The sequence below is a fragment of the Diplotaxodon limnothrissa genome, linkage group LG20 (genome assembly GCF_057381915.1).
Source record: "Diplotaxodon limnothrissa isolate DT_005_m linkage group LG20, D_limnothrissa_male_GT1.1, whole genome shotgun sequence".
In the NCBI taxonomy this organism is placed as follows: domain Eukaryota; kingdom Metazoa; phylum Chordata; class Actinopteri; order Cichliformes; family Cichlidae; genus Diplotaxodon; species Diplotaxodon limnothrissa.
The window spans coordinates 5,101,029-5,121,899 of NC_140615.1; the positions used below are offsets into that span (position 1 = coordinate 5,101,029).

Consider the following 20,871-nt stretch of genomic DNA (forward strand, 5'->3'; position numbering starts at 1 on the left):
TGTACGATTATTGTGTGTGTTTTTCTGAAAATGGCTTCAGAGCCAATTACTTGCACTGGAAGACAAGGTATGTCTCCTACACATAAATTATTTAAGAGGTTTAATACATTTTGTAGGGATGCACCAAATATTTTCTTTACTGATACTGATATGATCAAAATTTGAAGTTTGCCAATAGCCGATGTTTTTGTTTTGATTGTATTGGTTTATTATTTATTCACCCTTTGTGCAAAGAAAACAAAGAACTGCCATTGTTAAAAATAACAGTTCATTACTTTATCTTTGAATATTAATCTGTTTAGCCATCAAAATTGATGCGATACAAGAGATATCATGAACTAGTATCAGTGATTGCCATCTTGTTTGTGATAGGCCAGTGGAAGTCAATGAGGCTGATATCAATCGATATTAATATGTTGCTGTATCCCTAAATGTTTCTATCAAAGTCTTGCCTATCAATGCAATAAACTTTCTGTGAAAACAATTTAACCCTGTGAGCAGTATTAATCATTCACTAAAAACACACTGAAATGCTTTGAAGACAATTCAAGACAGCTAAAACATACACAGTGAAAAGTGTACACACTTGTGTTAAAATGCCAGAAAAAATAAGAGCACAATAAATCATTTCAAAACCTTTCTTACCTTTAATGTGACATATAAACCAAACAATTCAATTTTAAAAAACAAACAAATATGTTACAGGAAAAAATATTTTTTTAAAAACTAAACAATACAATGAGCTTATTGCATAAGTGTAGACACCCTTCAAGTAATGCTTGGTTGAAGTGTCTTGAGTAAACACGCCCCCCCCCCATCAAGACTCAGATTAACCCCAATTAAAGTTCAGCTGCCCTGGGAGGATTTTCTTGGCATTTACTCAGTTGTAAGAAAAGTCATGTTTTGTAAAGAGCTTACAAAGCATCAAAGGGATCTCACTGGTGAAAAGTATCAGTTACTACAAAAATAAAAATACAAAAATAAGGCCGGAGAAAATATGGGACAACACTGACATTGCAAAGAACTGAATGACCCCCTTAAAATTAATTCAAAGATGAAAACTGGTCAGGGAGAATTTCAAGAGACCAATAGTAACACCGAAGAAGCTGCAGAAGTAGAAGTATTGACAGAAGTGGTCAATACTTGATTTGGAGCATATCTGATTTATGAATATGAAATTTTCCTACAAGCAGCAAAAATTGAATGAAGTATGTTAGGTTTGTAATTATCATTTCCTCGGTTTTTGTCCAATATATTGCTGTACATCATTCCAAAACATTTTGACACACACACAACAAGAATAATTAATATCGAGGGTCAGTGTTTGTCCTTTATAGGAATATTGCTTTTTAGTGACACTGCCATCACAAATCAGTATTGGTAATTTATTCCATTTGACTGGTTGGAGAGACATTATGCTTGCATACAAGATTCCACACTAGAAGAGCTTGTTTATGAAAACTAGAACATTTCACAGGTAGCTTCTGTTTTATAATCACATTTAAGCAAAAATGTAACCTAACCCATCAAACATGGTAAAACATGTTTTAGAAATGTGTTCCAAATCACATCTTTGACACTGAGTAAGTTGGTTAACCATTTCGCTTTAAATGAATTAGTTTGCATTTTGAAACTTAAAGGTTTAGTGTGTACGCATATTACTCCGCACCCAATTACGTAATACGTCTTCCTCTTAAAAACAATAGTCCACCCAATGAGTAAAAACATAGCAATATCTCACGAATATTTGCAACAACGAAAAACGGTCAAGTGATTATTAGAAATAAAATGTTGAAGTTAATAAAAAAATATTATGACTGGTTAAAACAAAAAGCTCCGTTTTGAATAAAAACAATAAATAAGATCCGGTTGCACGGACAGGAAGCGAGGAGATACTCATGGTGCCCGACTAGAATGAAGCAACAATTATCGGTTAGTAACTTCTGTTCGAATTAGCGCCTCCACACCAAAGGACACCCTACTACTCGAAAATATACGGTAAGAAAAAAGAGCTGCGATTCTCCTGCCGAAGATGGAAATTGTTTTTATTTTCTTCAGGGAGAGAATTTGGGCGGTCTGCCGCAGCGGAGGCCCTCGAGGTCCCCAGTAGAGCTTTCAGAATGCCTGAATGGAAAAGTGGGTTAGTTGGTATAAAATGGCGACGCGGAGCAGGCAGGATGAAGGGCAGCTAGGCCCGTTTAAAAAAGGCTAACGCATGCTATTTTGCATCACGTAACACCCGATATGGCGACTTAGCAGCAGCATTTAGGTTATAACTGTACTGTGCTGCTCAAACACAAGTTCTATGATTGTAAGTGTCGGTTGTTAGCCCCACAAAAGCCCGACGTTAAGCGAACAGCAGTGCTGGTTAGCTATATGGAAGCTAGCCAGTTAGCTGTTTTGGTCGTGAGCAAGTTTATAAAAAACTTTGTTCCTGGGTCTTCAACAAATTATGATAGTGTGAAAATCACAAGAGTTTCTTTCCCTGAATCAAGATACTCATGAGATTTACTAAAAATTAAGAGTCAAAAGATACGATGTTAACAGAAGCAAAAGGCTTTGGGGTAAATGCTCAGAAACAAACTCACTTGCACGTAATCCCTTTTAGTAAACTGTGTAACAATATCAAGCACTGCAGTGGTTGCTGCAGTGGAAAGCTACTACAGTACACATGATCTGAACATAGTCTGCTATAACAAATGAAGTCATATTTAACTCTAACCAGTAAAGAAGTATAAAGTTTATGAAAACTGACAATCTATCGGAACTACACCTAAGTAAACTATTAGTGTGCACTGCTCAGTTTGGTCTTTCCAACTAAATGCAAACTATAGAGAGTTCAATCTGACCTTGGAAACAGAGAAGTGACCACAAAACCTTCAGAGGTCATTTAGAGTTGGCTCTGATTGACAGGAGTTAGGCAGTATACAAGTTATGATCCACTGCAACAGCCTTATTCAGCAAATACACTCTTACTTAAATACAGTTGATTAAGTTAGACAATTTTTTTTCAGCCCCTAATGTCCGCAGGTCTTACTGGTTTTAAAGTTATGAAATACGTTGCTGTTTAACTCCATATAACATAGCTTAGAGTGTCTAAATTTTAAAAACAAATAGTGATCTTCCTTCGTACTTAAACTATGTGCAAGTTGCATATATCTATATATACAGCACTTGTATGGATATTCAAGGTATGTTTAAGAGATGACACCTTAGATTTACAGTACAGTAGTATGGTAGTGTAGATCTATTTTGTTTGGAAAATAGAAATAGGTGGAGTGGTTTGGTTAATTTTTTTTGTTTAATTCTTGTGGATAGTTATGGATTTGGAGGAGAATGAGGTGGAGAGCAGCAGTGATGCAGGTCCCTCAGGGATGGAGGAGCCATCTGAAAGTGGCATGGGAATGGAGTCATCAGAGGCGATGTCTGCAGACAGCAGTGATGCTGCTGCTTCTCATGCACAGGCCCCAGAGTCTGACTGCCATGTTGGACAGAGCTCGGAGGGACTTGTGGTAAGTTAAAAATACAGTGTGGTTAAACAAAACAAAATAAAACAAAAAAAACAACAGCGATGAATGTAGCTTTTTAATCTGTAAGTTTCCAGATGTCATCCTTTCTTTCCCTCACTCTTAAGGTGTTCATCCCAGAAACAAGCTCTAGCACAGATGTCAGAGTTTCATCGGTCCATCTTCCAGACTCCTCTTCAGTGGCCCAGTCCACCAGTGTGTCCAGTGTCTCCACGGTGACTCAGTCGGTGCTTGTGTCTGAGTCAGCTCAAGTGCTGGTCCACTCGAGTGCTGTCTCTGAAGGGGCTATGATGGTTTCTGACTCAACTGCTTCTACCTCATCAGATCTGGGGTCTGCCATTGACAAGATCATAGAATCCACCATCGGCCCCGATATCATGAATGGTATATGTTTTTAATGACTCTTCGTTTTCCATCATGTCCTGACAAGAGAACGATGAACTTGTCTTATGTTGAAAACTTTATGGCATGAGATTTTATATCTTTTTCTTTTAGGTTGTATAGCTGTGACCAGTGCAGAAGATGGGGGTGCAGAAACAACCCAGTATCTAATACTACAAGGTCCAGATGACGGTAAGTGGGGTGTTCCTGCTAACTTATCATCTTTCTCTTATCATGAGAAAAACAAAGCCCCAGACAAAGACAATAAAAACCTGGCCTGAAGGAGCCCTTTCTCAACTGCAGGACTGCTTCTCAACAACTGTATGGGATTTATTCTCCAGCCACAACCTCCAGGAGTACACGGACACTGTACTCTCGTACATCAAGAACTGTGTTGACAATGTCACCGTCAACAAAAGGGTCAGGGTGTTTCCAAATCAAAAACCCTGGATGAATAGCGAAGTGCAATCCCTCCTAAAAAGCCGCAACACTGCCTTCAAGTCAGGGGACAGGGCTGCGTATAGGGCGGCCAGGGCAGACCTGAGTAGAGGCATCAGGAAAGCTAAGGCTGCCTATAGGAGGAGGATTGAAGATCACTTTGCTGACAACGACCCCAGAAAAATGTGGCAGGGGATCAATCACATTATCAACTACAGAAGCAATAACCAGGCAACATCTAGGACTGATGCCTCACTGGCTGAGGATCTAAACCGTTTCTTCGCCCGCTTTGAGACGACCAAGCCCTCAGCTGCCACACCACTTCCACCCGCCCCCAGCACTGGCACACTAACACTTAGGGAGCACCAAGTGAGGTGTGTTCTAAGGTCAGTGAATCCCAGGAAGGCGGCAGGTCCTGATGGAATACATGGAAAGGTTCTCAGAGCATGTGCTGACAAACTGACCGGAGTCTTCACTAAAATCTTCAACCTTTCCTTGTCATCAAACACCGTCCCGCCCTGCCTCAAAACCTCCACCATCATCCCCATCGCCAAGAAGACAGCTGTGGCCAGCCCAAATGACTACAGGCCTGTGGCACTTACGCCTGTAGTGATGAAGTGCTTTGAGAGACTGGTCTGTCAGCACATCAGGGCCGGTCTGCCTCCCACTCTGGACCCCCACCAATTTGCCTACAGGACAAATCGTTCCACCGAGGACGCTATCACCATAGCACTCCACACTGCGCTGAGTCACCTGGAGCACCGAGGAAGCTATGTGAGAATGCTCTTTCTGGACTTCAGCTCAGCATTCAATCATATCATCCCGGAGATCCTGGTCCAGAAACTGTCTCACCTGGGACTCTCCACCCCCATCTGCCTCTGGATCAAGGACTTCCTGACAAATAGACCACAGTCTGTCAGACTCGGCCCCCACCGGTCCAGCACCATCACACTCAGCACCGGGTCTCCACAAGGATGTGTTTTGAGTCCCCTCCTGTTTACGCTCTACACATCCGACTGCTCCCCTACCCATCTCTCAAACACCATCATAAAGTTCGCGGATGACACCACAGTGGTTGGACTCATCTCAAGGGGGGATGAGTCGGACTACAGAGATGAGGTCAACAGACTGACTGAGTGGTGTTCAGTTAACAACCTCCAACTGAACACCACGAAAACTAAAGAACTTATCTTGGACTTCAGGAAGGGCAGAGCAGACCCGGCCCCACTTTACATTCACGGGAGCTGTGTGGAGAGGGTACACTCCATGAGGTTTCTGGGCGTGCAGATATCTGATGACCTCTCCTGGACTGCAAATACTACAGCGGTGGTTAAAAAGGCCCAGCAGCGTCTCCACTTTCTGAGAGTGCTCAGGAGGAACAACCTGGAGGAGAGGCTGCTGGTGACATTTTACAGAGCCACCATAGAGAGCATCCTAACGTACGGCATAACAACATGGTATGCAGGGTGCTCAGCTGCAGACAGGAAAGTACTGCAGAGGGTCATCAACACAGCCCAGAAGATCACTGGCTGCTCTCTGCCCAGCCTGGAGGTCACTGCAAACTCTCGGTACCTCAGCAGAGCTGGCAATATCATCAAGGACCACTCTCACCCCAGCAACCAACTGTTTGAACTATTACCGTCAGGCCGACGGTACAGGTCACATAAAACCAGGACAAACAGATTCAGGGATAGCTTCTTTCCCAGAGCTATCACCGTAGTAAATAAGCACAAAAACAATTGAACCTATTCCATACCGTCACTGTCATTATATTATGCTGCTATTCATACTGTCATCATATTAATGCTGCTATCCTGTATATATTGTACATACTATTGTTTGAGTACTTACGATTGTTTTTTTTTGTACTTTTTATATTTTACGTTTATATTTATTATTGAAACTTGCACCAAGGGAGTGGCACTCCAATTTCGTTGTACTCTGTACAATGACAATAAAGGCTATTCTATTCTATTCTATTCTATTCTATCTTTCAATTGGCCAGAATAATTTAAAATAATAATTCTGATAAATGACTCTTATATGTTTTATATTTGTTTACAGTGCTTGTAAATGTCATGTATGTATGAATTGAATGCTTTAATTTGATCTTTATCCACTAGAAAAATAATTTTTACATTAGAAATGTGTTTATATTTTAAAGCAATATACATTTATATTGTTATACTTAAAATCTGTTTAGGCTGATGACAACAAAGTTAAACAAAGTTCAGGAATATTTTTTTTAATCATTTCCTTGTTTATTGGTGCAGGTGCTCCTATGGTAGCTCAGATGTCATCTTCTGCCCTGTCCAATCGTATAGCAATAGAAGCTCTTGCCGAAGGTCCCACATCCACCTGTCTTGACCAGAGAGACCTGCAAGGCAATGTTGAGCCTGACCAGCCCGATGATCAGCCTGGACATTCAGGTTACTTAGAAGACAGCAGCAGCCAGCCTGACCAGCCACAGCACTCCCACCCCTCCCAGTACATGGACTGCAGTGCAGATGGTCCAGACCAGACAGAGGAATCTTCATCTTCCTATGTGGAGTGTTCAGGCGAGGAACCTGACCAGACACGCTCCCGTTCAGGCTTCCCTGACTATAGTGGGAATAACAGTGACCAGGATCTGCCTGGTTATGTGGGGTGCAGTGGAGCTGACTCAAATCCTACCAGCCGAAGTCACTATGTGGTGGAGTGCAGTGCTGGGTATCCTGGGCGTGCAGTGGATGACGGGGAGCGGCCACATCATTCACGCAGTTACATTGACAGTAGTGCAGATCACCGGACTCAGACAAGTCGTCAGTATGCGGCTGAGTATGGTGGGGAATGTGTTGTAGCTGCAGACTCTGAGCAGCCAGGTTGTTCTCGTTACCAAGCGGAGGACGACGATGATGAAGATGATGATGAGAACCAGGATCCAGATCAGCCACAGCACTCTCAACAGCAGCCCCAGCACTCCTGTTATATGGAGAGCAGCAATGGCCCAGAGGCTTCTCTCTATACTGACGACAGTTCCTCTTCAGACCATCCTCTGGCAGACACGGCAGGTTCAGGTGGGCTTCCAGAGGCACTGGAAGGCAGCGAGAGCCAGCCGGGCCCATTCATCAGCAGCAGTGGGACCTATACCTCTAATGCAGAACCTGAGCTGGCCCAGCACTGCTCACCCAGCAAAGAGGAGCCCCAAGGCTCTCAGGATGAAGCTGGGCTCGGCAGGGACATGGAGACATCAACTGTAGCAGAAGGCTCTGGAGAACGACCACCAAACCTGGCTGAGTTAGAGGAAATGATGGAGGTAGTGATCGTGCAGCAGTTCAAGTGTAAAATGTGTCCATACAAGAGTGCCTCCAAAGATACTCTTATCAACCACATGAGAGACAAACACTTCAAACCTGCAGGTAAGCTAGCAGAATAATAGCCATGACATTGTTATCTCACCAAGCTTGGTAGTATATAGATAAAATGTCTTTTCTTTTTTTTTTCCTTTTTTTTTCTTTTTACAATTTTAGGGGAAATGCCAAAGAAGCGTAAACGTGGACGACCTCCTAAAAGTGAGACCTTAGCCCGTCAAAAGGCAGAGAGGGAGGAGGCAGCAAAGATGAAGGCTGCAGAGTCCCAGCAAGCAGCAGAAGAAGAGGAGGATGATGTTGTGGATGATGGTGCTATTGATGATCCTGAAAGTTAGTGAAAAAGACATAGATGTAATATGCAAATTTCTGTCTTTGAATAGATTATAACATTAATACTTTTCTTGTTAATGAGCATTTACTCAATCACATAGCTCTCACTGTCATTTCCACTTATCCCTCACACTGATTAAAAATAATCTGTCTCCAGAGGACAGCGACTACAACCCAGCTGATGAAGATTCCAAAGGAAGACCACCTGCCATTCTGAAAAAGTCAGCAACTCCCACTTCCTCCTCCTCTTCTCCTCAAGGGCGTCCCCGACGTAAAGCTGGCCGTCCAAGGAAGTACTCAGTTGTAGATGAAGGCTACAGCAGCAAAGGTGAGTTTTCAGCCTATCACTGCGAGCCTAGAGAGCCTACATGCAAAACCTTAGGCAAATATATTCTCCTTTTCCCGCTTTTGTTGCAGAAGCAGAAAGTATTGCTAAGAAGCCTAGGGTTTGTTCGGATGCTAATGAGTCTGAAGAGGCAAGCTCTTCAGGCCTAGACAATAGTGCACCCACGGTGACTGATGGAGATGCACCTGAGGCAGTAATTAGCCAGTCAGACTCTGAGAACAAAGATCCTTCATCCAACCAACGGACGGAGGTGGAGTACTTCCCAAGAAAACGTGGCAGACCATCCCGGCGCTTCCTTCGCAAGAAATATAAGAAGTATATGAATCGGAAGTAAGTCTTTTTAACATTTTATTATAAATTCCATTAAAATATTTTAGAATGCACTAATTTCTTCTTTCTCTTTGTTATCTCCCAGTCGGCACTACAAATCTCTCAAACCACTGCTGAGACCTCACAACTGCTACATCTGTGGGTCACGTTTCCTCACTCTAGAAGACCTGCGCTTCCACATCGACTCACATGAAGGCAATGATCCGGAGCTCTTCAAGTGCCTGCAGTGCAACTATCGCTGCAAGCGCTGGTCCTCGCTCAAGGTCAGTTGCAATAAAACAGATCACAACACACTCAAGTTAACCTCAGTTTATTTGCATGTTTCCACAGTTTCCTAAAACATTTTTTTTTTACAGGAGCACATGTTCAACCACGAGGGCACCAAGCCATTCAAATGTGAGGAGTGTGATTACACAAGCGTGTACAAGAAAGATGTTATTCGGCATTCGGCAGTCCACAACAAAGAGCGGTATGAGCGTCGCAACTGTGGTCAAACTCAGTTATTCCTGAAAAAGAACATGTTCATAAAGTTTTCTGTTGATGATATAACTGATTATTTCTCTTTCCTCTTGCAGGAAAAGGAAGACAGAGTCGGTAAGAATTTATATTTGAATGCCATCTACAATACTTATTGGCATATATGTGGTTTAAGAATAATTCTACAAAATAATCTGACAGAATTTCAGTTTCTGTTGTTTGCTGGTTGCTACTTACTGTAAGAGGTCAGCATTGTGATTTTTAGTCTGATTATTGCAGGTGCCGAAGGCGTCGGAGTTCCCCTGCCCTGTGTGTCACAGGGTGTATCCCATGCAAAAGAGACTTACTCAGCACTTAAAAACCCACAGCTCAGAGAAACCACACATGTGCGATAAGGTCAGAAAGAGGATTATGCAGTTCAAGAACTATTCTTTTCATATTCTTATCATTTTAAATTAAATATGGCAACTCAAACAAACAAAAAAGAGGGTAATCTCACTATCTCACAGAGGTGTGTCACCAGTACTAATGAATATTCTCTCCTGCTTTCTTCTTCCACTAGGAAGTTTGCTTACTTTCTTGTTTAAGATGCCTTTCTGTCTTTGCAGTGTGGAAAATCCTTCAAGAAGCGTTACACTTTCAAAATGCACCTCCTAACCCACATCCAGAGTCTTGAGGACAACAAGTCAGTACTCAGACTTCTATTCCTCCTCTTTTACTCTGTCATCTACCAGTCAGTCTTCTTTTAAAAACAAGGCTATCACAATAGTTAATAGTTTTTGGTCGAATAAGTAATTTAGGTGTGAGTGTGATATCATAACTAATGCCCCTCTGGTGTTAATGTGACAGGTTCAAATGTGAGTTTTGTGACTACACTTGTGACAACAAGAAGCTGCTGCTCAACCATCAGCTGTCCCACACCAACGACAGGCCTTTTAAGTGCGACTACTGTAAATACTCTACTTCCAAAGAGGAGTTTCTCGTCTCCCATCTGGCCATCAAACACACAGGTCAGTGCAGCAGAAAGACAATAACGCTAAATTTAAACAGCTTGAGTTTAAATTCACCTATTGAATTCACTTATTGATGTTGTGTGTTTTTTAAATTTCTCCAGGCGAGAAGCCTTTCTCCTGTGATATGTGTCACTTCATGACTAAGCACAGGAAGAACCTGCGCCTTCATGTGCAGTGTCGCCACGCTGAGGCATTTGAAGAGTGGTCTTTGGCTCACCCTGAAGAGCCTGTAAAGACGCGGCGCAGACCTTTCTTCACCCTGCAGCAAATAGAAGAGTTGAAACAGCAACATGAAGACACACAGAGCTTGCAGAACACTATTGTAAGTTTGATTTGTTGTTATCTTGTGTTACTTTTATGCCAATGGGGGGTGAGAAGGGAAAAAAACATGAAAATAACAAAATAATGAGATTGTATGTTGTTGTTTTTTTTTTTTTTTTTTGTAAATGTCCATATGCATGAAAATTCAGCAATTTGCAAAATTTAGAAATATTATTTACTCTTAAAGAATAACCATAGTTTTTGTTTTATTTTTTCTTTCTGTCTTTATTTCTTTTTTTTAACATGATCTTATTAGGTCACTGTGGATTCTGCAACACTGCAAGCCATGCAGGGCATGGAAAACGCCTCAGTGTCCCAGGATGCTTTGGGAAACACCACGATCATCTATGAACAAGGTCAGTAAGGATTTCTCTGAAAACATATTAAATATTTATGGTGTTATATATATATATAACCTGAATGACAAGCTCTGAACTTTTCTCCATGTGCTTCTCCTCAGCTGAATCCAGCGACCTATCTGCTCAGAATGCCCTGGACCTACTGCTGAATATGAGCAATGCACGGGAGCTGGTTGGGAACTCCTTACAGGTCAGCTCATCAAAATTTCAGAACGGTTACATGAAAGATAGCATTGTATTCTATAAAATAAACGAACAAAAAAATAATAACAGTAAAATATATCTTGATTGTTTTTCTCAGGTAGCAGTGCTGAAGTCAGATGGAAAAGCTTTGGAGAAGGGAACATGGAGCACGGTGACAGCAGCGTCCGGTCAGGCCCAAAAGATCTTGACCTTCCATGTTTCTGAGAATGGCGAGACAGTGCTACAAGAGGCCTACGAGGCTGCCACCTCTGAAACAGGCGAGCTTACCCACATCGCCATTGAAGGCTATGAGGGGGGAGGGGACTTCAGTGTGGTGGAGCAGGCAGCTGAAGAAATCCGTAGTCCTGGATATAGGTAACATAGCACACACAGTCCAATTTGTAGCTTATGTTCAAATATTTCATAAGCAAGAGATTACTTTCATATTAAGGACATTTTGGTGTCTCAGCAGTTTCTAATCTTATTAAACTGCTTTCTTTTCAGTAATGTGGAGTCTAGCCCTTCTCAAGCTTTAGAGGTTTCTGGGTCAGAGAGCTTGAAAAGTGACAAGTATTATCTTACATCAGCACTGGCTGATGGTGTATTGCAACAAGTGGAGGTAACTAGCAACTGTAGTTTATACCATAAACAGATTTACTATCTCTGTCTTCCACTCGTTGACTGTGTTGTCTGTTCTCCGTTAGCTGAGCAGCGAAGCTCCAGCTTCTCCCTCTGCAGTGGGCTCTCCCAGTCTCACTACCAAGAGGTTTTCCTGTCGAATCTGCATGGAGTCTTTCCATGGACGCTCGGACATGGAGAACCACAAGAGGGCGCACGTGGATGCCAATACTTTTAAGTGTCCTGACTGTGACTTCACCTCCACCTCCTGGCCTGAGGTCAAGGTGAGTCCTTCCAAACCCCAGATTTATCAGTGGAAAGTTGGCAAACGTTAGCTAGATTTTTCCACTGGAGGCAGTGATGACAATTAAAATTGATAAACAGCTTCATATTAATATAAATGGGGGGGAAAAAAACAATAATTGAGAGGTGTACACCCCCATATTCATTTAGTTTGACATTTATACTCTGAGCCATTTTAATGACATTTGAAAAACATCTCCTAACTTTTGCTCCTTTGAATTGTGATTAACGTTCTGTTTTGTGTTAGACCCACATGGGACAGCACTCCTACCTGCGTCCTCACAAGTGTCCAAACTGCAGCTTTGCCTCCAAGAACAAGAAAGACCTACGCAGACACATGATGACGCACACCAATGAGAAACCATTTTCTTGCAAACTTTGTGGACAAAGGTGGGAGCATCTAACACATCTGTATTCATTAGGCATTAGAGGTACAGAACAGCTATTAATGTGAGTGATTTTTGTTTTTTTTAACTCAGGTTTAACCGCAATGGCCATCTGAAGTTTCACATGGAGCGTCTTCACAATCAGGATAATCCTGCTCGCAAAAGTCGAACTACTGCGTCTCAGCAAACTATAATAGTTAACAGCGATGAGGAGGCATTAGCCACACTACAGTGTAAGAAACGCAGGATCATACAAGCCAAGACTTACAGTTTGTGCTTAAAAGTAATAATAACAGTAAACGTAAAGGTGTCAGTGGTCAGAAGTCCATAAACAGAGGCCTCAGTGTAAAACAGATAAAAAATGAACACAAAGTTAATATATTTTGATGTGTGTATGTGTGTGTACATCAGCCCTGCAGGGACATCAGGCAGTGATCACTCCCGAGCGGCTGCAGGCTCTAGGACAGGAGCACATCATTGTAGCTCAGGAACAAGCACTGTCAGACCAGGTAACAGCTCTCACACAGTACAGCCTATATGTATGTAGTGTACTCTCCAAAATGGATTGATTTTGCACGTGTAACTGCTAAACATTTGATAAATAAGAACCCTTAAATGTGCATTAATCAGGAGGAAGGTGCATACATCCAGCAGATAACCACCATAGACGGTCAGACGGTCCAGCATCTGATGACGGGAGACAACCAGGTGACTGAGGTGAGTTCCATTTTAATCATTCTACCGCTGTGCATGTAAAATGCGTATGCATTAAAATTTTAAGAAACGTGATTTTAAAGTATTTTAATGTATATTTTTTGCTTAAACTTATTGTATAACGTGTTTGTATGGCCACCCTTGCTTTTGACTCATGGGTGTCAGTTTATCTCACTTGGTTGAGGTTCAGGGTTTAATTTTGACCCAGTGCCCTTTGCCTTGTGTCTTCCTCCATTATATTTCCCCACTTACCTGTCTGAAAAGCTTTGTTGTCCTATAAAATAAAGGCACAAAAAAAAATGTTTGTACAAAAAGAAGGTCTGATTCTGGCTCCATGCATCAAGATAAATTTGGGGCCTCAGAGGTGGTTTATAGTCTTGTGTGTGATAGAACACAATAATCATGAAAGTGCCTAAGGCTTCTTTGTGGTATTGTATAATCAGTATCAATGTTAGATTTAATCTCACCTTATTTGTCCCATGTTCACTTTCAGGTCCAGTATATCATCTCACAGGATGGAGTTCAACACTTACTTCCTCAAGAGTATGTAGTAGTAGCTGATGGCAACCACATACAGGTAAGTGTTTGACTGCCTAAACGGTGCATATATATGCAGTATTTAATAGTGAGGATATCTGTCTCATTTGTAACTGGTTCTGTGACTGGCCCTCAGATGCCAGACGGACAGATAATCCAGTACGAACATGACAGAACCATTGTCCAGGAGCAACAGGTGAGACAGGTTTGAGATCTAAAACACGCTGAAAGGACCTCTGTGTAGGATGGAGTGGGAGCTGTTTGGAGAAATCCAATAAAGTATTCACAATCTTGTTCTCAGTGTGTAATCATCTGTACATCCAAATTTAGAAGCTTTTGTATTTTTAAATTGAAGTGATGGGAACCAGTATCTAACTGGTTACATTGAGCAACTTCACAACTAGTGCAACTGAATCATACACAATCATATACATGGAATTGTCTATAAAGTTAAGTCAAACTTTATAGACAAATGAAATGTCATTATGTCCAAACATAACTCAAATTTAAAAACAAATATAAAAGAGATTATTTAGTCATTTTGGTTTGTGAGCTCAAACTGTTTTGTGTGTATTGTATATGAGTGTAAACTTGTATATAGTTAAACATGTATATTATCTGATTACATGCCAAACTCTGAACATTGATTTGCAAATTGGGCGGGAACAAATAAGTGTAAACTTCATCCTACTCCTTTTCAAGCATAATAATTGTGTGGGATTCAGAGATATTCATGACAACTTGATGTCTTTATCTTGGTTTTTTTGTGTGTGTTTACAAAGTTTTTGTTCTTGTAACTCAGTTATTTTCACGTTTGAAATAAACTCTATTCTGTTCTATTTGTAGATTGCTGTAAGTCACGACGGTCAGATCCAGTACCTACCTGTCAGCTCTGATCAACAAATCGTGAATGCTGAAGATCTGGAGGCTGCTGCCCACTCTGCTGTCACAGGTTGGCTCTTATGAGAGTGCTCAGTTGATGTTCAGTTCCAAGTTTTTGGATTTTATGAATTTCTTATAATTTTGTCCCAAATATATGATAAGGTTTCTTCAGGAAAGCCAGTAAGTAATTCCTTAAATGCAGACATTTTTGAAAGTGATAAACAAACATCATCAGTAGGTTTAAAACTTGCCAAAATATAATTTATTTCTAACATTAGCTTCAGTATAAATAAAGCTGAAAAGTATGAACTCTGATCTTTGTTCCTGCAGCCGTAGCAGACGCAGCCATGACACAGACCCAGACAGTCTACACTGAGGCTACACCTGAGCAACTGGAAGAGCTGCAGCAACAGGGCATCCACTATGATGTCATTACTTTCTCCAATGAATAGAGATACAAGTGCACCAAGAGGAGGACCAATACAAACCACTATGAGCTAACAGAACAGTGACCTCAACTTATTTATGCATCTAGCTGGCAGTGAAGTGAAAAAAGGCCTTATCTCCTGCCCAGCATCACCTGCTCGGGGCGGCTGCATCAGTCAAGATCAACAGCTTCTTGTAAATTTCAATTATTGTACGCAGTGCTTCTAATTTATTCATAGGTACTGGAACGTTGGGCTCGTCTCTAATTATTCAAACCGAATTGTGTACATGTGCCCCAACAGCTCCCATTTGCAAGACAATGTTATTAAAAATGATAAAATGGCTTATTTCATGTTATTGAAACTGTCCTAATGAACATTTTAGTTTTTGAATGGAATGAAATGAAAAGGCACGCTTTATTTTTGATGTGTAATCAGATAAGTTAATTAATAAAATGCCACAATATTGTTTTTACATAATATTATGTACATACATTTCGCATGTGTCTTCTGTTGTGCAAAGGAAGACATGTTTTGATTTGATGAGTATAAAGTGTTTAATATGTTCAAAGCTGACACCAAATAAATCACTTTATACATGTATGTAATCCTTAATGTGTCTGCTCAGAATTATTTCATCTTGTCCGTATCTGCTTTAACATATCCCATCTATATAAATGCAATCGTTGGCCACTCTATTAGGTACACCTTGCTAGTACAGGGTTGGATCCCTTTGCTGATTTTATTCTTCATAGCATGGATTCAACAAGGTGCTGGAAAAATTTGAAATTTTCTCCTTGTTGACAGGATCGCATCGCATGGTTGTTGCACATCTGTGATGTAAATCTGTTCCATGACATTCCAAAGGTGCTCTATTGGACTGGGATCTGGTGACTGTAGAGGTCATCTGAGTGCAGTGAGCATGTTGTTATGTTCAAGAACCTTGGGCATGATTTGAGCTTTGTGACAAGTTATGTAGCTTCGTGCTGAGTGTATGTAATATGTTGTATAACAATGCTAACTTATCACATTGGACATATCTATATTGAAAACGCGTCCTGTAGCTTAATACTGGCCCCATCCTTGAACTGCATGAAAATCATATGTTTACACATTGATTTAAATTTCTGGATATTTGGACATTGTTCGTCCTTAGCCGCTAATCCACTCCACAATTTAACCACGCACACAGACACACAAACTTTTCCTATCAGTTAATTTTGGAGTTGCTACAAAGTTTGTAGCAACTCCAAAATTAACCGATGAAAATAGTACATAGGTTAAAGTACCACATGATGTACTGTCAGTGAAAGCTGCACTTGTTTTATTGATAAAGTTAAAGAAAAAAGTCAAAGGCATTAATCATCCATGTAACTGTGTCACTATAAAACACTTTAAAACAGGCTTTAAACATGAGCTTTTCAAGAATTTGCGTCACTTAAAGCACATTATGTCAGTTTGTTTAAGAAGCAGGGTTGCAGCCATTTCATTATGATGTCACTCTCAAAGATCACAGAGCAGATCACATAGCATTTGTAGAATCAAGAGATCTGGTACAAAGACGTGCATGTGGTGTCTTATTGCACCCCAAAATGATATGTGGCGGGATCTTTTAGTGGTTTTTGTACAGCGGATCAGTTAATTTGTGCGTGCATACCACCCCAAATGTACCTTGCATTCAAGAAAGACCTCAACTGTTACTGGAACATATGGCTCAGCTAAAATGCAGGTCCAGGTTTACAGGCCAGCTGTATTTCTGCTACGTGCACATGGAATTGACACTTCATTGCATATACATTTGCCTCCCGTTCCTTTTGTTGTTTTAGGTTAATACTTTAAAAGGCGATTTAAAAAAATTAAATAACGTGAGAGTTATGTCAGGTGGAATTGTATGTGTGTGAAAGCTGTACATTTCTCCTCAAATCAATGTTTTGATTCAGTGTGTCAACCCATGTGGTACTTTAAATTACAAAATGAAGGTTTAGAGTGCTGCAGTCTAGTAGGTATTGACTCAAGCAAGATTTAAAAAGCATTACAAGTTGATCATGACCCTAATTCAGAAAGCATTAATTTTTTCCTGCAAAAGAACACAACCTCCAGGCTTTTTCAGCATTGTCAGTTTGTGCAAAGAATCATTTTCCACTACATGTACAACAGGTGAAAAACAAATTAAAATAAACACATTAAACCTCCCAAGTGTTTTTTGTTTAATTGCTATTATTTTTCATTTCCTAAAGATTAATTGAAAGGTCCATGGAGTTTGGAGGGTGAGGACCCAGGAAACCGCAACAAGGAGGAGAGGGACAGAAAATGGCAAGTCGCAAAGGAGGCCTTGGAGACCATGATGAAAATGTCCACCTCACTCAGGCTTTTTGCTTTAGACTTTCCATTCTGGACCAATCTATGTGCAGAAATGTGCCTAAAACCCTGAAAACTGTTAAACTTACCACAGATATTCACTTAGTGTCTATAATAACAACATTTAATAGTTTCATGAATTGTGTTCATCTCATACCCAAACCACCTTTATCAAATTCTACTCTAAATTCTGCTCTAATACAATACCAGTACTCATGACCAGAGTGCACAAATGCAACATTGTTTTTTCATACTTGACAACACAATAAAACACAAGAAAAATCAGAATATGTTTGAGATTAGGATTTTTATTTGATGGTAAATCAATTTTCTTAAAATTTCATTTTGTTTTACTTTGATGCTATAATGGATGATTTTAAAATTCAGTTAAATCTAAGATTATATAGCATCGCAGCAAAACAAGAGTCTCCTCAAGGTGCTTTATAATGTAAGGTGAAAACCCTACAGTATTAGCAGGAAAATACCCAACAATCAAAAGATCCCCTTTGAGCAAGCACTAGGCGACAGTGGGGAGAAAAAACTCCCTTTTAACAGGAAGAAACCTCCAGCAGAACCAGGCTCAAGAGGGGGCGGCCATCTGCTGCGACCGGTTGGGGGTGATGGAGAGACAATATAGGGAGACAAGATGAAATATACTTCTGTTGGCCAATTACATTGTTTTTGAATAAATTATTAAATGCTTCGAGATCTTTAAAGAAGCATTGTAGTGTGTGTGTGTGTGTGTGGGGGGGGGGGGGGGGGGGGGGGGGTGCAGCTGGTCTTTTAGTCATCGCTGCTGCCCCTACAGCAGCTCCTAAACGGCTTCATTAAAGCTTTTCCCACTGCTCGAAAGAACCTTGTAATTTTAGACTTCAGTGGGGGATTGAGTACAACCTCAATAATCATGTCCAGGAGATCCAGAAAAAGTTCATCAAAAGTGTAATCATCTGGTGTAAGAGCCGAATGTACAAACTGATCTGCAGAGTCAAGCTCCTTTATAAGGGCCTTACTCATTTTCTTTAGCATCCGCCGTTTGTTATTTTTAAGAGCACTCAGATATCCTGGGATTCTGACCTTATCTAGAAGCAGATCTGTAAGACGCCTGGTGATCGCTTCGTAATTTTCTATATTCAGATAGTTTGTGTCGAAAAGACATTTCTCCAGGAGCTCATCTAACAGACAGTTACTGAAGTCTCTGACAATTTTCTCAGACTCCTCCTGTAAGTTTTCAGAGGTTGATGGCTGACTTTGAGCTTCTGTAAGCCCAGCTTCAGTGATTGGTTCAGGCTCAGGGCTGTTTTCTGGGGGTGGGCCCTGCTCTAGTACACTCACGCAGGAGACTGTTTCATTTTTGGGAGGACAATCTGGACGTGACTCTGGTTCAGACAGTCTGTCATTTTCTTTTTGCTCTGTTGGAGTCAGTGCTCTTAAAATCACATCCTGGATGTCTCCCACGGCACCAGAAATCTTGTCACTTTGAACAGTTTGATCCAAAGCAACCTCAATAATCATGTCCAGGAGATCCAGAAAAAGTTCATCAAAAGTGTAATCATCTGGTGTAAGAGCCGAATGTACAAACTGATCTGCAGAGTCAAGCTCCTTTATAAGGGCCTTACTCATTTTCTTTAGCATCTGCCGTTTGTTATTTTTAAGAGCACTCAGATATCCTGGGATTCTGACCTTATCTAGAAGCAGATCTGTAAGACGGCTGGTGATCGCTTCGTAATTTTCTATATTCAGACAGTTTGTGTCGAAAAGACATTTCTCCAGGAGCTCATCTAACAGACAGTTACTGAAGTCTCTGACAATTTTCTCAGACTCCTCCTGTAAGTTTTCAGAGGTTGATGGCTGACTTTGAGCTTCTGTAAGCCCAGCTTCAGTGATTGGTTCAGGCTCAGGGCTGTTTTCTGGGGGTGGGCCCTGCTCTAGTACACTCACGCAGGAGACTGTTTCATTTTTGGGAGGACAATCTGGACGTGACTCTGGTTCAGACAGTCTGTCATTTTCTTTTTGCTCTGTTGGAGTCAGTGCTCTTAAAATCACATCCTGGATGTCTCCCACGGCACCAGAAATCTTGTCACTTTGAACAGTTTGATCCAAAGCATCATTCTCTAACCACAGAAGAGTGTTTTGCAAAAACTTTTGCACTGAGTCTTCTACAGTCACATAGAGGACCTCGGGCGAAAAGGGTAACTCATCTGTTGGCTCTGCAGACCTAGAGATGACAGAGTCTGAAAGACATTTTCCTGATAGCATCACAGGGAGTACATATCTTTCAGTTGACTGGAGATGGTCATACACTTTATCTGTCAACTCCCTGGAAAACATCTCAATTTCCTTTATCTTTTCCAGGGGGTTCCAGATACGGTTCAAATGTTCTGGCCCGTTTAATTTATTAAACATTTGTTCAAGAACAGGTTTGATGGTGTTATAATCAACTGGGGAAGAACTCTTAAACATGCTATCCATCACTGGTGTGTTTACATAGCTACAAAAAGAACTGTAGCTGTCCATACAATCTGCTCTCTGATCATCAAGAGACTTGACCGGTTCGTGGAGACAGATGAAGAACCTTTTGTTTTTCTTCACCAGGTGTTTTATCTCTCTGATCATTTTGTAAAACTGCTTTTTGGCAAAAGCGCAGAAGTGGTCTTTGTGCAGCTTTTGGTCATTGCTTTTTCTGGATGGGATGCATGACGTGAAAAAGTTTTTCACCTTTTGGATATTTAACTGCACATTAAAAGCAGATTCGCGTGAGTCACATTTCTCACTAGATGTGACATCTTCACCATCAAAAGACTGCAGATTATCAATTATTGTGATTACAATGTCAGCTGCAGCTATTTGTGCTGGCGTGCTGGGACGCTGGAGACTTTCAGCTGTCTCAGCATCTGTGCACTTCTCTATCTCTGTGTCATCTTCGGCATTCGAATACTTCAGAGTGTCAAGTATTGCACTGACAACATCAGCCACGATCACTTCACCTGTGGTGCTGGAACGACTTTCCGCCATCTCTCCAGTTTCACTTTCTTTTATCTCTACAGGCGTCATGTCATTTTCATCCTTATTGTCCTCTGTGATTCCTGTGTCTGTGCTCCATTTGGTGAGAGCGCTGCTCACCTCCTCAACAACCATTGCCTTCTCAGAGATCTTTGATTCAGTACTCTCTGAATTAGACGGGCTAGGGGAACTAGCTGCGCCGCCCTTTGACATGCACTGGCTGCTTAGCTTAGCTGCACATTTTTCCAAACACGAGGCTGCGTGAGAGACCATGCGTCGAAGGTTTTTTGTGGTTGTCATTTTTCCACTGACATAAACGGCAGGATCTGACCGTAAATCCGGGTTGTTCAAGAGTAGAGTCACAGCTGAGTCGACCTTTTCTGAGATCTCCAATTCAATCAGTTTTGTCAGCTTCTTACTGGACTGACAGTTTTCATGGGGGATGTTAAGAGCGATGCCAATGCTGGTTGAAAGAGAGTCTCCCAGCGACGGAGCTATTTTTGCCACAGGTATGCTGATACCTGTTTGGGACAATTCGTCTGTCATTAACTCCTGAAGTGTGGGAAGTGCAGATTTCAGGATGCCGCTAGAAA

The 20,871-nt window shown here is 41.2% G+C and overlaps 1 protein-coding gene across 1 annotated transcript; it reads left to right on the plus strand.

Annotated features, from left to right (window-relative positions):
* Positions 1-1,901: 1,901 nt before the first annotated feature.
* On the plus strand, positions 1,902-15,376 carry LOC146610352 (zinc finger protein 335-like). Its single transcript, XM_085345490.1, has 28 exons — positions 1,902-1,998; positions 3,319-3,512; positions 3,635-3,911; positions 4,023-4,100; positions 6,620-7,744; positions 7,856-8,026; positions 8,184-8,354; positions 8,444-8,702; positions 8,788-8,965; positions 9,059-9,171; positions 9,278-9,296; positions 9,459-9,575; positions 9,788-9,864; positions 10,029-10,189; positions 10,294-10,514; positions 10,770-10,869; positions 10,974-11,062; positions 11,174-11,430; positions 11,560-11,674; positions 11,760-11,957; positions 12,224-12,366; positions 12,456-12,595; positions 12,774-12,871; positions 12,993-13,079; positions 13,570-13,653; positions 13,750-13,809; positions 14,460-14,565; positions 14,826-15,376. Exons 2-28 carry the CDS (start codon positions 3,321-3,323, stop codon positions 14,945-14,947), a joined length of 4,758 nt encoding a protein of 1,585 aa, XP_085201616.1. The 5' UTR covers positions 1,902-1,998; positions 3,319-3,320; the 3' UTR covers positions 14,948-15,376.
* The last annotated feature ends 5,495 nt before the right edge of the window (positions 15,377-20,871 follow it).

Bases quoted from the DNA above. Each gene is read 5' to 3' on its own strand.
- LOC146610352 (XM_085345490.1), top strand. From the start codon at position 3,321: ATGGATTTGGAGGAGAATGAGGTGGAGAGCAGCAGTGATGCAGGTCCC. The intron at 12,872-12,992 runs GTAACAGCTCTC...TGCATTAATCAG, and splicing joins AACAAGCACTGTCAGACCAG to GAGGAAGGTGCATACATCCA. The intron at 13,654-13,749 runs GTAAGTGTTTGA...ACTGGCCCTCAG, and splicing joins CTGATGGCAACCACATACAG to ATGCCAGACGGACAGATAAT.